Genomic DNA, 16,562 nt, shown 5'->3' with positions numbered 1-16,562 from the left:
CCCCCCGACGCCACCCGTTCCCCCCATGATCGATGTCCTGGCTCCCTCTGCTGGAGACGTGCAGCATCGTCAGCTGGGAGACGCCTTGAGGGGCTTCAGGTAGACCTCACTTCTCTTTCCTGCTGTTTAATTTAATGGAGGTTTTTCTAAGGAAGAATATCAAAACATACGCAGAAGAACATCACCATGAAATAAACAGATTCAAGGCTTTATTTCCATTTCAATTAATTAGATTGGGATTTGTTTTGATAAGCAACAGAAACAATTTAATTTATAATAATAAATCCTGGAAGCAAGTTTAAAATAAAGAAAATTAATATTAAAAGTAAATAGATGTCCACACATGAATAGGCAACACACACTTACATCTGATGGGAGTAATCAGCAGTGAGTTTTCCTGCTTTACTTGTTTTATTTCATTTCATTTTGACATGTGTGTCAAGTGTGTGTGTGTGTGTTGAGGTGTGGACGGTGGGTGTGTCGGCTCTACTCAGACTTGACGCCTCGACCTGTCAACTCTGTAAAGTAAAGTTCCTTCTCCCTCAAAGTGCTTCACAAGGCAACGACTCAAACAAACAAGTCACCAGATCCACAGAACTCAAAGGGAATAGTTCTGAAAGTTAAAGAAACGGCTCAAAGACCATTCAAAGTATTTGTACAAGGTAATAATACTTAAAATAATACTATAACAAAAAAGATTGTACAGTATTTATTAGAAAATAAGTCTGAGATAGAAATTAGATAGATAGATAGAGCGATAAATAGATAGATACAGCGATAGATGGATAGATAGATAGATAGATAGATAGATAGATAGAGCGATAGATAGGTAGATAGATAGATAGATAGATAGATAGATAAATAGATAGAGTGATAAATAGATAGATAGATAGATAGATAATAACATTTAGAATAACATTTAGACAGTCAGATAGTCTTTCTTCCATTCTCTCCGTCTGTATCATAACCCCGAGGGGAACAGATCAACTTTCACAATGACTCACATCATTCTCTTGACTCATTGCTCATTGCACTCACAGTTCCTACAATAAAGATTTTTTCAATATTAAAAGCCAACGCCTCTAACTCCGCCTCCGCTGACGCGATGAGACAAGAAGGCGTCTGTGACAGACAAGGTTATTTATTGTGGCTCATCCTCTCTGCACGGACAGAAGCGGCAGGAGTCGACAGACGTCCACATCACGTGAGTACACACTTCTTGAAATTTAGATTTAATGAAACTGGAATATCAGATTGATTAAGATGATTTTTTACTGTAGAAGCGGAAAGTGAAAATATCTGCATAACTTCGAAAGAAGCAGAAAAATAAAACTACTTCCTGTCAAAAGTAAAAACCATGAAAGAGGTTTAAATCTGTTTTTCTAACACAACACAGAAGAAGTGTTGCGTTAAACAACTCTGCAAGGTCCACAACGTTCTGCAGACTTTTCCAAGCTGTAGAACTCAAATCAAAGGCTGATGTTTCCTCAAATTTTTATCATACACAGAATAATTTGCTTAGCAGATAGTTTTTCGTCGGTCTTGTCAAACTGGTTTAACTGAAACCTAAATGGCGCCTCCCTGTTTTTTTTTTTATTGTAGTGTCTCATCCTCCTCATATAGATAAACACAGACGAGAGAGAATGTGGAGCACCAGCTCTGGTAAGAAACTTCTCCTTTTCTTTGTTCTACATTTTCTTAGTTTTTCTAGATGTTGCAGTTTTATTCTTCTTGTAGTAACGTTGACTCTGTCTTCTGATGGGTCTTCCCACAGACACCCACCCGTCAGGCTTTGACCTGACCATGGGGTTGGATGGGGATAAAGAGGGGTGCCACGGGTCTGGAGATGTGAACAAACATCATGGAGGAGACCAGAGAAAAGAGGACCATGGTTCTCATGGCGGAGGAGGCGGCCACGATGGTTCTCATGGCGGCGGAGGCGGCCATGATGGTTCTCATGGCGGAGGAGGCGGCCATGATGGTTCTCATGGCGGAGGAGGCGGCCGTGATGGTTCTCATGGCGGAGGAGGCGGCCAATATGGTTCTCATGGCGGAGGAGGAGGAGGCCATGATGGTTCTCATGGTGGAGGAGGCGGCCATGATGGTTCTCATGGTGGAGGAGGCGGCCGTGATGGTTCTCATGGCGGAGGAGGAGGAGGCCATGATGAATCTCATGGTGGAAGAGGTGGCCATGATGAACCAGAGAGAAGAGGCCACCATGGTGATGGTGGTGGTAGAGAAGGCTGCCATGATAATGATCGGAAAAGTCACAGCCCTGGTCGTCGTCGTCGTGGGAGTGGTGGTGGGAGCCCCAGACGCCGCAGTGGTGGAAGTGGTGGCAGCAGTAGCAGCGGTGAAAGCTCTGGTGAGGACGGAGGCCACGGAAAGCATGGACGCAAACACAAGAACAAGCACGGCAAGGGGCACGGGCACGGGCATGGTCATGGTCATGGTCACGGGCACGGAAGATGGTAGAAAGGTGAAAACTGGCAAGATTTGAATTTCACAAATGGCCGATCATTAGAGAATTTCTCTGTTTTCTCAATGTTTTGTTTCTTGATTTTCAGGCGGCCGAAGAGAACCCGATCAACAATCTGCACAAACCGATGTCGCTGATTAACAATGAAGTCAATCCTGTATTTCTGCACTTCAATAAAATGTTTTAAAACAAACTCAATCATCTTTTTGGTCCTTTTATTTAAACTGAATCTAACTATTCAGATATTACCCATGATCCTCTGCTTCCAGAACCAGAAGAGCTGCTCACTAAATTCTGTGGAGAATTCTTTAGATAAGGTTCTGACAGTTGAAGCTGTGACTCTCAGTCAGTTCTTCTCACAGGGGATCGAACCCACTCACCAAAGTCACAGGGAACAGACAACTCAGATTATTAGATTTAAGATGTTAAATCAAACTTACGTGTTTTAATTGTGTCCTGCCACCTTTTCACTGTGTTTCTTCGAGCTCAAGGGTGAAGGAAGTACTCATATACAAGTACAAATACACATTAGAAGGAAAAGTACCACATTAACTGTTATTCTATATAATGTAAGTATTTGACCTGGTTCCCCCCTTGAATAAAAGTATGAATCCATTAATTAGTTCATCAACTGACCGTACAAATGATAATTATACAACTTTATCATTTGATTTCCCGTTTTGCAGAAACCACTTTACTCATGTAGAATTGTCTTCTACTGCCACCATGTTGTCATTATGTGGTATTACAGGTTTCAGCTTCACACACATGAACCAGTGGTTGTTCTGGTTCATTTTAGAGATTTATACTGGGGCAGAGCAGCAGCTGGATTTGAACCAATGACACCTGTAGGAGGTTTGAGCGACTCCACCCAGTGGGCAAGGCACCGGTGTCAAGCAGGTTCAGCAAGACTGGAAACCAGACCTGTGTAGCTACTTCTGTTTGGACAGTTGAGAAGGAAGTGTTTCTTCTTCCAATTTAAACAAAAACTCCACGATGAGGTTTCTAATTGAGATTCACTTCATCTGGACATGGACTGGACAGAGGGATTTTACTGGGAATCTTTGAATTCAGATTTCTTTCCTGCAACTTGCTGAAGTGAAGCTGCACCATCAACATTCTTTCAATGTTTTGCCGCTCGTGTTTTGCGTGTGTCGCAGCCCACATTGGAAATACTTGACATCTGTGGCTGAGTGGAAATGGGGACCCGGGTTGCATGTGGAGTCGGGACTCGCAGAGGAACTCTCTGCATGCTGCTGCTCCTCCTGCTCTGCTGCTTCGGGGGGGAATGTGAGCACCAGGAGTCAAAACCTGTGGAGCCGACAAACCTTCCTCCCGTCAAACCTTTCCCCGATCAGATCAATGAGCCTCAGGCCTTTCCCGAGGAGGAGAGGGCCTACCTCCCTGTCTTTACTATGGACTACCCTCGCATCCAGGTCCCCTTTGAGTTCACTCTGTGGATACTGCTGGCCTCCTTTGCCAAAATCGGTATGAGCCACGATGAATCACAGTGTTTGTGCACCATGTCACAGTCGAGCCTAAAGTCAAATCTTTTCATTCTGTCTCTACAGGTTTCCACATTTACCACAAAATCACCATCTGGATCCCGGAGTCCTGCCTCCTGATCGCCATCGGCCTCGTGGTCGGCGGCATCATGTACTCGGTCAAAGAGGAGCCCCCCGCAGTGCTCAACTCCAACGTCTTCTTCCTCTACATGCTGCCGCCCATCGTTCTGGACAACGGCTACTTCATGCCCACGAGGCCGTTCTTCGAGAACGTGGGCACGGTGCTGTGGTACGCCGTGGTGGGGACGCTGTGGAACAGTATCGGCATCGGGCTCTCTCTGTACGCCATCTGCCAGTTTGAGGTGTTTGGAGTTCAGGATATCAACCTGCAGGTCGGTGAAGGTCATAGGGGGGGGGGGAGTGTATCAGAACTCTGTGACAGAGGAGGAAAGTGTGAAAGGTCAAAGGTCACCTGTGGATAAGACAGTTGAACTACCTGGATACACTATCAAGGGATTAAATTCTATTGATGCCACTCCCTTTATTTCCCAGGAGAACTTGCTGTTTGCCTCCATCATCTCGGCCGTGGACCCGGTGGCTGCTCTGAACGTGTTCGAGGACATCGGCATCAACGAGCAGATCTACATCGTCATATTCGGTGAAGGACTCTTCAACGACGCCGTCACGGTGGTGAGAGCAGGAGACGTGTGACCTGGAGAACATGACCTCATTTCACACCCTTTTCTCAGGGATTGGATTTATTGGGCTTTGATTTGTTTGGCTTTATTTGTCTAGTTGGTCAAATTTGAAAAAGTTAAAGCCTCTTTCTGCACAAACACTTGAAAACGTGATCATATGTGACTGAATCTCTTTCACCTCATTTGGCCCCCGGCTGGTTTTAAAAACAGGTTCCTTCTGCAAAAACCTCCTCCGGCTCAGGTTTAAGCTTTTTGTGATGTGCTGACTGAATCTGACTGAATCTGACTGAAGGTGTAAGAAACTATTTAAACTTTGATAAGGTGTCACCACAGTGAGAAGCAGCCGGGGTCCTGTGCAGGAGCGACACAGTGTGTTTTCCACTGCGCCTCGTCGGGCCAGTTCCTTGCTGTTGAATGGGAATGTGGAGTCATTACTTACCCGCCTTAGCTTTGGACGAGTTTCACCTGGGAGTGTCACATCATCACCTCCTGGCACTGATGGTGTCCGACTGAGCCAGAAATACGTTTTAACCCAGTTCTTGAATGGGACGAGATTCATGAGTGTTTGAGTTTAACAGATATCTCCTGTCTCTCCCTCCCCTCAGGTTCTGTACAGCATGTTTTCCTACTTTGCCGATCTGCCCGTCGCCGAACCGAGCGACGTGTTCCTGGGGGTGGCCCGTTTCTTCGTGGTGGGCGTCGGAGGCATTCTCTTTGGCCTCCTGTTTGGCTTCGTGGCGGCCTTCACCACCCGGTTCACCCACAACGTGCGTCAGATCGAGCCCCTCTTCGTCTTCATGTACAGCTACCTGGCGTACCTGGTGGCCGAGCTGTTCGCCATCTCCAGCGTGTTGGCGTGAGTGAAGCACAAACACTGAGACCAGTCAGACGAGGGATCGCCACTGACCTGCATGTTACAGCTTTATTGAATCGGTCTCAGGGTTTGCAGACGTTGCAGTCACGAGAATAGTTGGTCAGATTCTCTAAATGCCTGTAAGATAAGATTTATTGATTCCTTTCCCTTTCTGCTCCAGCTCAGAAAGATGCAACTCTTTAGCCTCAAGACTCTTAAAACATGTTTGTGCAACTTGTACAAACCTTCTCCTCTGCATGAGATCACCAGTGGGATTCATTGTTGTTGTTTTTCACCTGATAGCAGAGAAGTCACAGATACACAAACTAGTAAACAATTCCCTACAAAATCAAGTAAGAGTAGATATTCTCTCTCTTTGATTTCGCTCCATTTTAAAATACGCAGGCATTTATAATCTGATTCTAATCGTGGACACGTCTGTTTGAATTATGAACAAACCTCCCTCACACTCGTGTTTTGTTTCCCGCGTGCAGCATCATCACATGTGCCATAACCATGAAGTACTACGTGGAGGAGAACGTGTCTCAGCGATCCTGCACCACCATCCGTCACGTGGTGAAGATGCTGGCCACCATCTCAGAAACCCTCATCTTCTTCTTCCTGGGCGTCGTCACCATAACCACCCAGCACGAGTGGAACTGGGCCTACATCCTGTTCACGCTGCTTTTCGCCTTCATCTGGCGAGGACTCGGTGAGAGAGGCTGAGACAAGGCTCTGTCCCCTCCCGGTGTAAAGGCTGGTCTCTAATCAGTCTCTCTCCTGCAGGGATCCTGGTGTTGAGCCAGATCATCAACCCGTTCCGCACCATCCAGTTCTCCTTCAAGGACCAGTTTGGACTGGCCTACGGGGGCCTGCGAGGGGCAATCTGCTTCGCCCTGGTCTATACTCTGCCCGAGAACGTGAACAGAAGAAACCTGTTCGTCACGGCTTCCATCGCCATCATCATTTTCACAGTTTTCATACAGGTGGGCCAGATATTCACCTCCTGCTTCAGATTGTTAGTGTTTCAGTACCTTTTTTTAGTCTTTTGTTTTCCTCTCTTATCTTCTAAGTATCTTATCTCATCCTTTTCTTATTTAAAGTATTCATAACCATCTGTTTCACTGGAGAATTTACCATTTTCACCACTTCCTTCTTTCCAGGGAATCAGCATCCGTCCCATCGTGGAGTATTTAAACATCAGGAGAACCAACAAAGTCTTGACCTCCATCAACGTAGAGATTCACAGCCGGGTAACGTCCTGCAGCACGTGGGCTCTTCTCTTCTTGTTGGTTGTGTTGTGTTGAGACTGTTGTGTGTCTGTGTTGTGTGCAGACGATGGAGCATGTGGTCTGTGGTATCGAGGACCTGTGTGGACAGTGGAGTCACTATTACTGGAAGGACAAGTAGGAGGCTTTGTCATTGATAGAACTGTTCCTCGCCATCTTGTCTCTGATGCGTCTCCTCCTCCTCAATGAGGATCAGTGTTATTAATATTTGTGTCGTTGTTGTGCGTCAGGTTTAAGAAGTTCAACGATCGTTTTCTGAGGCGAATCCTGCTCCGAGACAACAAGGCCGAGTCCAGCATCGTGTCTCTGTATAAGAAGCTGGAGCTGCAGAACGCCATCGAGCTCCTGGACACGCCCGTGTGGGACCTCAGTGCAGCGCCCTCTATTGTCTCCCTGCAGTAAGTTCAGCAGGCCCATCCGTTTCGGGCTGACTTGACGAGAAAGAACTGAGAGTGCAGCTTAACTAATTAGATTCAGATCCAGCGATAACACAAAGAGACGCAATGAAACACAAAGACAGGAAGTAACACAGTGATTGATTAACACAGCAGAAACTGTATCTGTCCACTAACAGCACCACAGCCACTAAACCTTGATGCCAAATCGAATCTGTCTCCAGCTGATGATGCAGATGGAAAAACATCTCAATGATAATCACGAAGCTTTATGTTTCATTAGCGTCTCTGGTTCACTGTGCGTTGCTCTCGCCCTCCGATCAGCGACGAGAGGATGGAGGCGTCTCGACCGAGGAGGAAGTTCCTGGCTGCTGACGTGAGCAAGATGCACGACATCCTGTCCAGCAACATGTACAAGATCCGACAGAAGGTGAAGTCATCGCCACAACTTCACAGAAACTTTTCACCAGTACACATTCTACATCCGTCTGCTTTGGGAAAATATCATCTTCTGCTAGAAACTGTATGTTTATGTGTGTAATGCTCTCCCCCTGCAGCAACATCAAACTACAGTGTGTGTGTGTATATGTGTGTGTGTGTGTGTGTGTGTGTGGGGGGGGGGGCTCTTTGTAATTCCACCAAATATCTCTCGATGCATTCCAGACGATGGCGTACACCAACAAGTACAATCTGCCGGACGAGAGCCGGACCAGGGAGATTCTGATCCGCCGCCACATGAGCATCAGACGAAGCCTTCGCGCTGAAAGCTCCCGTGAGAATGTGAGTTGTCTTCAGTTTTTCTATTTGCAGACGTGTTTGCTGTGTTTTCTCTCCTCTGACCTCGACTCGCCCTCGTCTTCCAGTCGTCACAGAACCCCCCCCGGTCTCAGAAATACTTCTCCCTCCAACCCGGAGCTGATCTGGAGTCGTCCTTTCCCCTCAGAAGACGGAGTCAGGGTGAGTTCACAGGGATTTGATTTGTTCTCCCAGATGAATGAATCCCAGAGATGTGACTTTGTGATCTTCAAATATTATTTTGATATTCAAATCCTTGTGTTGTACCAGGTGGCAGCGAGCTGGACCGTGTCTCAGCTCGTCTCCAGTCGTCCAGTGCGTCGCCCCGCTCCTCCGCCCGCTCCTCCGCCCGCTCCTCCGCCCGCTCCCTGGCTCCCGGGAGGTTGAACACCATCAAGGAGGCAGGAAGTGCTGGGACACGACCCGCTGCCCCTGCGCCCCGGAGACGCAGCTCAGAGTGGGATGAGGGAGACGAAGACCCACATCCAGGTGGAGCAGGCGTGGAAGCAGAGCGTCCTCCTCCGCCTCCGCCAGGCTGGGTACCTGAGGACCAGGATTCAGGAGGAGCTGAGGCAGGGAATCCTTTAATCAGACACTGGTCCCAGGGGCCTCGAGGGTCAGGGAGGTCGTGATGATCATAGGGAAGTAGGTTCCGTCCGGTTGATGTAAATCTCCACATTCCCTGTTCGGCTCTTTTCTACAGAAATGTGGCTCTTTAGCTGTAATTCAACCGACAGGAAGTTCACGTCCGTCTTCTTCTAACTTCCACAAAAATCGCACTAAAATAAAAACTGAAATTCTCAGGTGCCACGTTCTGTACGGTGCACGTGTATGAAATATTTAAAAGTTGTTCGTTTTATTTTTTTAAACAGCGCGGTGTGATTTTTTTACAATATTGCAAAAGTATGAAAATAAATCTCAACAAACCTCAACTCTCTTGTCTTGTGGTGAAAAAGCCACATTTGTCTTCACTTTAGATCCAATGACACAACATCATTAATCCTTAATTAACTGAGCTGTCAATCAAACCCACACAACAAGGTCACGTCCACGCAGAATCTGTAAATATACCAACTTTCCATTGAAGCTTAAAAAACATTTTCTTCTGGCTTTTACTGGTTATTTATATTCGCCATAACTCTCCTGTCCAATTGAGCAGATGGCAGCAAGTGGCTGCAGCTAAAATTAGCAGCAAGTGGAGGTTGAGCCAATGAATGTTAATTCAAATCAAAGAGGAAACATGGTTTTTAATGCAAAGTCACAAAGTACAAGTAAAAAGTATAAAAATAACAGAAAATAAATAAAAAATAAAGGTTTTATGTCCCTTTAAATTAAGAAATATTTACACTCTGACATTTAAAAGCATTGAAAACCATTGTGTTGAGTTGTTGTCGTGGGTTAGCTTGAATGCTAACGTGTGGTTACAGAGCAGGTGCACAGTACTTTGTGTTCTCGAGGAAATAAACATGAAGATGAATGTGTGTGTTTAAATAACGGGATAAAGCTGCATTTACAGATTCCACATTTACAGTTTAAACTCAGCGTCTCATTCAAGCTGCAGCGGCTGCTGGTGTGGTCCTGTCCTGGTTCTAGATGTGGTAATAAAACCTGATGGACGCAGACCTGGTGTAATACGACACGTCTGTATTCCACCATCCAGAAACAGGCCGAGGACCCACAGGTACAATTAAACCCAGGAGAGCGGAGCAGTAAACAATCTCCCCTGTTCACTTTAATGTCCAGTTTTACGAGTGTGTCCGACTCGGGGACGGCCGTCCACAGCCGGGTCGTCTTTCAGAGTCCACGTCTTTATATTTGAGGCCCAGAGAGTCAAAGGAGCCGTAAAACATCCTGCTGACAATATAAGGAACCAGCACAGTGTTAGAAGTTGCACTCAAACACCTTTTATAAAGGTTATTTATTATTTAAACTCTGTTTCTTTGTCATTTTTTATGTTTATATGAGTCACAAAACTATTTTCTCTCAAAAGAAGCAAAGAACTTCAGGCACAGAGTTTTAAAAAACCTGTATTTGAAGACGTGAAACATCCTCAAAGAGACTTGAAGTGTTTGAATTAAAAATCTATTCTGATTTTATAGTAAATGGAAAATAACAAGGCGCAGGAGTAATTCTTCATCTCATAACCAAGTGTAACTTTCTCCCCGTTGAGGCTCATTACACCGGGTTTGTCTTCATTATTCCTGCTGCTCCGCGGCTCTGATGAAAGACGTTCCACTGCGAGTGGTATTTACTGCAAAGCTCCAACACACTGTGAAATCAACTGTGTTGGAGACGGATAAAAGAAATGAAATAACTACATAAACACAAGGGGAATATCGTTTATTAGTGGGAATTATAGATATGAAGATAAATGAAACCAGAAGAAAGACTCCACAGTTCATTTAAACACTTTCTCACACAGATACTTTATGATTTGTGGGCTCTACATGTGCTTTTCTATATATTTGCATTCATATTTCTACATATATTATATTTCTTGTTTTCTAGTTAGGTTTTTCAATAACACACTGTTTGTCTTTTGCTCTAAAGTGAATAGAAATCAATAGAAACTCAGTTTATAATGTTGAAAGCTTCTCTCGCTCGATGACTGTGATTGTTTACTGGACAATAAATATGATTAATGGCCTGATAAATAGCCGGGGTCATGAAATATGCATTATGCTCTTACATTTTTTATGAGGGCAACAGTTTAGTGTAATGTTCAAAAACAGGTCTGGGAAGACGGATGGAGATTTAACCACACGGGTGGATGTGAGTCCACGTTCGTGATGGATTCACATCCTGTATATATATATATCAGGAAGTGATTTTCAAGATCTTTATATCTGTTTGTATTTATATTTTCTAACCAAAATTGTCCGTAGGTGTGAACGTGGACCCTGTGATTGGCTGGTGACCAGGATGTGCCCCGCCCCCTCGTCCTGCTGGGATTGAATCCAGCTCCTGAAAAAGACCAGTATGTTCTGTTTGCACAAGTTTGCTCTTTCTTAAATTTTACTTCCTGCAACTTCAGCTGAAATCTCACTGAATGGTAATTTCATGTTCAACACAGTTTCTTGGAGTCGAGTGGGATCGACGGAATAAAAATTAGAAGAAAGGAAATACAATTCTTATTCCATGTGTAATTAAAAGGTTTGAAATAATAATTAACCTGCTCCTCATTGAATATTCTATTACTCCAGGATGTTCTGGGTTTTCATCCTAAGCTACAGACTGAAGAAAACATGTAAAATACATTGTTAAAGTAAAACCTGGTTAAAAACATGTATATATCTCAGAATCTTTTGTTTCTCATCATGTCGTTGAAACAGCAGCAGGTTCACGACGGGTCAGAGTCTTTAGTTAAACATGGATCCATCAGTGTGAGTCCTTCAAACACAGAACAACACAATCCACACATGCTGTCAGAACAGCTTTCATGCAAACGCCAAACCTCCTGCCCTCAGATGCTTTGAATAGAAGCGCTCAATGTAGAAGCTCAACACCAAACGCCTGCAATATCTTGGCCCGGAGCACATTTGCATTCTGATGAAGAAACGTCTTGGTTCGTGGGAGGATCTGGCAAACGTCCTGGTTTATGAACTGTCAGTCAGCCGCATGTGAAGCTGCATGTACAGGAGTCGCCATGGAGGGAGGACCAGGGGGTTATTCAGTGTTCTGCTGGAGGAGGAAACAAAGGAGGGAGCAATTAAATAAATAGTGTGTTTAAATAACAAGGAGGAAGAGGAGGAGGAGGAGGAGGAGGAGGGTTTCCAGTCTTCAGCTCCCAGCAGCTTCAGCTTCGATCTGCTCAGAGCTGAAGAGGAAGAGGAGGAGGAGGAGGAGGATGAGGAGGAGAGGGGGAGTCTCAGGAAACTTCACATCGAAGCTGCTGCTGCTGCTGAAGAGGAGGATTTTATTCTGACTCCCTGTGTTTCACATATTATTAAAGGAGCATCGGTGAGAAGTGAGGAGCAGCGATGAATCAAACTGCTTCTGTGTCCCATCAGATCGAGTGTCAGCCGATCAAGGACGACAAGGTAGGATCCATTTACTCTTTTCACTATCGTACAAATCCTCACGCTCAAAGTTTTGACCATACTTTGTTTCCCTGTGATCCAGTTTAGCTTGGAATTAGATAAAGTTTTAGAGGTTTTATTGATTCAAACGTCTCAAGAAATGTGAGAGAAGGGGAAACATGCATCATCTCTCTGAAGGCAGGTATTTGACAGAAGTCTTTACTCAGTGTTTGCAGAGCTGCTGGATGAAATGTGAGTTTCCCTGCTCTGCCTCCACAGTAAAGACTTCGAGGGACATTGTGTTGTTATGCTGGCGTCTGTGACTCGTTGTGTGACGGCGATAACACAACAACAACAACCTCACACTTATTGACCTGCTGTGGAGAAAACCTGAGTAGAATTTGGTGCATACATTTTCATATTAATGAGGTTTTTAAAGAAGCTACACTCTCGTGGTTTTTGTGTAACAGGAATGATGATAGTTGTTTTCCTCACATCAGCAACCTGTTGAAATCAGAGCAGGACCACAGCACATGAACTAAAGCTGCATATGGTTTAGAGGTCAAAGTTTTGTAGATGTTTGCTTGTTAATCTGCAGCTTCTGTGTAACAACAACCTGTATTTATAATGTGAAAAACTAGTTTTATTCATGGAATGGAGACTAATTCAAATCCTAAATCCTTTTCCTCCACGTGTGTTAGTGGAGGATCAAAGTGAAGGAGTTGTTTTCTGACACCTCCTCGTGTTTCATGGCTGATAAAACGAGGCAGAGACACAGTGACAGCAGCTCCCACATTAAAGAACCTCATTATCACATGCAGTTTATGCAAAGAGGCTCTCAGCTGCGAGCTTGTTCCTCAGGCGTCGAGAGGAAGAGCAACACGAGGAAGAGGAAGATGATAATCCACACAGCGGCAGGGCGGGAGCTTTGAGAAGAGAGACAACTTCACAACGTTTCTTCAGATCCATGAGAGCTGATGTTTTCTACAGTTAATCATCTCGTCCAAATTAACTTCAGAACCGTCAGAAAGGACCAGAAACAGAAAAAATGAGCTCGGCTGCATTGTTGCTTTGCATCTGCATTATTTAGCCTTAGTGCTTTTAATCGTGTCATCAATCATCGCTCAGTAATCCAACCTCATGTGCCACCGGGTTTTAGCTGCTTCATAAATAAGATGCAACGTGGAAATTCTGCCGATGCCCTCGGGGAGATAAAGATCTTTTTTACGAGTTTAGATTTGAGCCTTGACCCTGAAGCGGAGGAGATACAGGGAAGGTTTGACCATATTGGAAGAAGCAGGGATTCAAACCCTGACTGGGAGCTTGAGGACACTTCACGCCCACCGGCCGCCTGCACCCAGTGGACCAGGGACGGACCCAGACCAGCCCCAGCACCGGGAGAAACAAAGCATTGGATTGGGATTGGATGTGCTGGGCTCTCCTCCCACTCAGGATGAACCCACAGGGATGAGAAAGACACGGAGGATCGTTCACCGGCTGCAAACTCGAGGTCCGACCGGATTCAGGGACGGGTCAGTGGCCTCACGCTCAGTGAGCTGCTCTGGAGGCGGCGGAATCTAAACATATCTGTTTCCATAAGCAGAAATCCCTCATCTAACGTGAGATTCAGATTCACCCAGGGACATTAAATATGCATATATGCACTGCAACCACATTCCTCTCACTGTCAAGGTCAGGTTTAATAAAGCAGTGGTGTGTTGATGCTCAGAATTCAACTCGGCTGAACACCACCTGTATGTGTTGTGTGTCTGTGTTGAACGTTTCCTGTGGTTTGCTTTGCAGTGTTTCTGAAGGTGTCTGGCTGGTTGTGTGAAGCAGCTGCTTCTAAACGCTGTGTGTGTGCGATGTCGGGCCTTTGTGTTGTTGTGTATTTCACTAAGTGCCACTTGTTTACTGCTGATTCTGTTTTCAAGAGCTTCGATCAAGTCCAGCCGGTTCCACAAATCCACTTATCTGCTGAGATGTTAGATGAGAAGACTGATGTGGTTTAAAATGATAACACAACTCAAATTCTCTAATCTCACTCAAAACCTCTAAATCTGAATATTAGCCCTGTGTCGTCACTGCCATCTGTTGCCGTGGAGATGGACATGGAGGACAAACGCTCATTAGCATGTGAGCGGAGGAGGAAGGTGACGAATCTGTCCTGTCCTCGTTATCAACTGTCTCCACTGCGTGTGAAGATAAACATGTCATTATCACGTCGACCTTTCAGCGCTGATCAGCTTCAGAGGCTAATTTTAACACTTCCCACTCAGTCACTGATGCTGCTGCAGCTCCACAGTCTCATCGTGCACACGTCGCTGAGAGGAAGCAGAACTTCCAGTCGCTGCTGCCTCCACAAGTTTAGATTCAAAGACACATTATTCTCTGTTCAGCTGCTCAGCCTTTTACTGTGATCCTGTGAAAACCAGGCCGAGTGTGAGGAGCAAGCTCGAGAACAGGATCCTCTCAAACCGAGGCCGAGTGACGACTCCTGTGTGGCAGCCTGAACTTAACATTCACTGTCACTGCAGAACCGTCACAGTCACACTAGTACTGATACTGCATCAGGTACTGCATCAGGTACTGCATCAGGTACTGCAACAGGTACTGCAACACGTACTGAAACATCAGCGACACTCACCCACACCTCTTCATGTATTTATCACATCTCTAATGTCTCCTCAGTCTGTTTGTTTTACACCTTCTGTATCGGTACAGGGAGGAAATTAATCAGATTCATCTTTATATCAACAATATTATTATATTATTATTATATTATATTATTGTCCATTATTTTAAATGTTGTATATATTTGGACTAGGGGACATTTATGGTATTACAGCAGCAAAGAGGACAGCAGAGTGGAAGCATCTTTTAAAAAGTAATAAATAAGTGAACGTGCAATACACACATCAGGAAAGATAAAGAGAAAATAAGGGCAATATAGATATTCAACATCTAAGGAATTATAAAATTATAAAATATACATCATAACAGGATAAATACTGTATAAGCCTCATGGGTATGAGAAACAGCTCAGAGGAGCTGAATCTATCTGGTCTATAAATGTATGCAAGTCTATTTTCTGCCACTAGAGGGCAGCTTTACACAAGTGATTAAAAATAAGCACTCCAATGCTTCTTTATACCAAATTATATTTACACGTCTTATTTGATATATAACTCGCTTTATATTTATTCCAGGTTAGTGTGAGTTCCTGCTGACGTCACCTGTGATCCCTGCAGCACGTGAACAGAAACCTAAAGAGGCAAATAGAAAATCACAGTGTTTGTCATCATTGTGTTTGTCAGTGAGCTTCACTACAGACGGGAACAGAAGCAGCAGATGTTGATTTGATTGCAGCTGCTGGTCAGTGGCTGAATCCAAACCACTGAGAGACGAGGGCCGAGCTATTTAAAGCTTTTCTGTTATTCAGTGATGAACTCTGATCCACGGCTTCTCTCCAGGTGGAAACACGGGAGGTGAGATGGAGGGAAACGTGTAATAAGCTTTTTAAAAAGCTTCAACGCACCTTGAACTCACCACGACCTGATTAATATCCCGAAGTGGTTAGAAATTCTGAGAAGATTGATTCCCATGTTTTACCTCCATCCACCATGAGTCAGTGAAAAACACCAGTTACAGTTCTTGAATGAAAATTGAGGCCCAAATGTTTCCTGTTCTAAATTATTAAGAAGTGATTCAACTGTAGGTTTGTTAGTCCCAGATAAATAAATGGATATTCTTCCTCTTTTTTTCCTTTGAGGCGTCTTTGAAACTTTCGCCTCTTTGTCCCTTTGACCCAGAAACCGAATCAGCTCATCAGGCCTCAGTGTCACCACCAGACCAAGCCCCCCCGACACAGAATGAGAGTATCAGCCTAACGATGCCCAAGGGAAACTGGGCTGACTGGTTTTCATTTATGAATGACACCATTTTGTAATGTAGTAAAATCAGAACAGAGCTTTATTTTGGGTGTGTGTGTGCACGAGCGTGTCTGTTTACTTCGAAGAGAGAAGCCAGACGGACGCCAGTGGCAAAGAGACGGAGAGAAACCACCGGAGAAGTCCTGTTGTTCAGACGTCTTCCACTTCTGAGTCTGGAGTTTTGACCGGAGACGTCAACATGATTGACCCGGAGCTCAGGTTCATCGAGGTGAGGGGACAACACGCTCTTCAATATGAGAATCAATATGTCTGCTGATTGATGATGGCCTCAGACTCTATGTAGAGTTTGATGTGAGGTTGTTTGTGAGGAGGTGACAGACTCGTGGTCTATCACCTTCTTATCATAGAGTCCCAGGAGGTGTCAGATGCCTCCAGAGAGAGCGGCGGCCCGGAGGAACAGCCCCTCTGGGAGGCGCAGTGTGTCAGGACGGAGATTGTTCCTGTAGGCTCGAGTGATGGAGGAGCTGCAGAGTGGGTTCTCTGTGAGATTTAAAAACAGAACGTCGGGTCAGGACTTGAATAGAAAACCAGAAAACGTGTAATTCACATCCTGTGAGTGGAGAAGAAGAGTAAAGT

At 44.9% G+C, this 16,562-nt stretch overlaps 3 protein-coding genes across 8 annotated transcripts in view; all 3 read left to right on the top strand.

Moving 5' to 3' along the window:
* Positions 1 to 1,092: 1,092 nt before the first annotated feature.
* On the top strand, positions 1,093 to 2,672 carry LOC128430983 (uncharacterized). Of its 6 annotated transcripts, none has more exons than XM_053417154.1 (6): positions 1,104 to 1,204; positions 1,603 to 1,662; positions 1,775 to 1,909; positions 2,093 to 2,122; positions 2,156 to 2,479; positions 2,568 to 2,672. In XM_053417154.1, the coding sequence occupies exons 3-6, from the start codon at positions 1,862 to 1,864 to the stop codon at positions 2,664 to 2,666; spliced, it is 501 nt and encodes a 166-aa protein (XP_053273129.1). In that variant the 5' UTR covers positions 1,104 to 1,204; positions 1,603 to 1,662; positions 1,775 to 1,861; the 3' UTR covers positions 2,667 to 2,672. The 6 variants fall into 6 exon arrangements, with proteins under 6 accessions (XP_053273125.1, XP_053273129.1, XP_053273127.1 ...); XM_053417152.1 differs by having other exon boundaries at positions 1,775 to 1,990; XM_053417151.1 differs by having other exon boundaries at positions 1,775 to 2,020.
* A 613-nt stretch (positions 2,673 to 3,285) lies between these two features.
* Positions 3,286 to 8,946, top strand: LOC128430982 (sodium/hydrogen exchanger 2). Its single transcript, XM_053417148.1, has 13 exons — positions 3,286 to 3,967; positions 4,051 to 4,376; positions 4,537 to 4,674; positions 5,288 to 5,538; positions 6,030 to 6,247; positions 6,322 to 6,521; positions 6,699 to 6,788; positions 6,871 to 6,941; positions 7,055 to 7,222; positions 7,544 to 7,649; positions 7,883 to 7,999; positions 8,083 to 8,176; positions 8,285 to 8,946. The coding sequence occupies exons 1-13, from the start codon at positions 3,679 to 3,681 to the stop codon at positions 8,644 to 8,646; spliced, it is 2,430 nt and encodes an 809-aa protein (XP_053273123.1). The 5' UTR covers positions 3,286 to 3,678; the 3' UTR covers positions 8,647 to 8,946.
* A 2,911-nt stretch (positions 8,947 to 11,857) lies between these two features.
* LOC128431248 (inactive dipeptidyl peptidase 10) overlaps positions 11,858 to 16,562 on the top strand; it is a 28,165-nt gene continuing 23,460 nt past the window's right edge. Inside the window, exon 1 of the mRNA XM_053417512.1 lies at positions 11,858 to 12,054. Within this exon, the coding sequence (XP_053273487.1) occupies positions 11,995 to 12,054 (60 nt within the window). The 5' untranslated portion in view covers positions 11,858 to 11,994. The remainder of the gene's footprint in view (positions 12,055 to 16,562) is intronic.

The sequence above is a fragment of the Pleuronectes platessa genome, chromosome 24 (assembly GCF_947347685.1).
Source record: "Pleuronectes platessa chromosome 24, fPlePla1.1, whole genome shotgun sequence".
NCBI classification, from domain to species: Eukaryota; Metazoa; Chordata; class Actinopteri; order Pleuronectiformes; family Pleuronectidae; genus Pleuronectes; species Pleuronectes platessa.
This window is presented reverse-complemented; position numbering and strand designations above follow the sequence as displayed.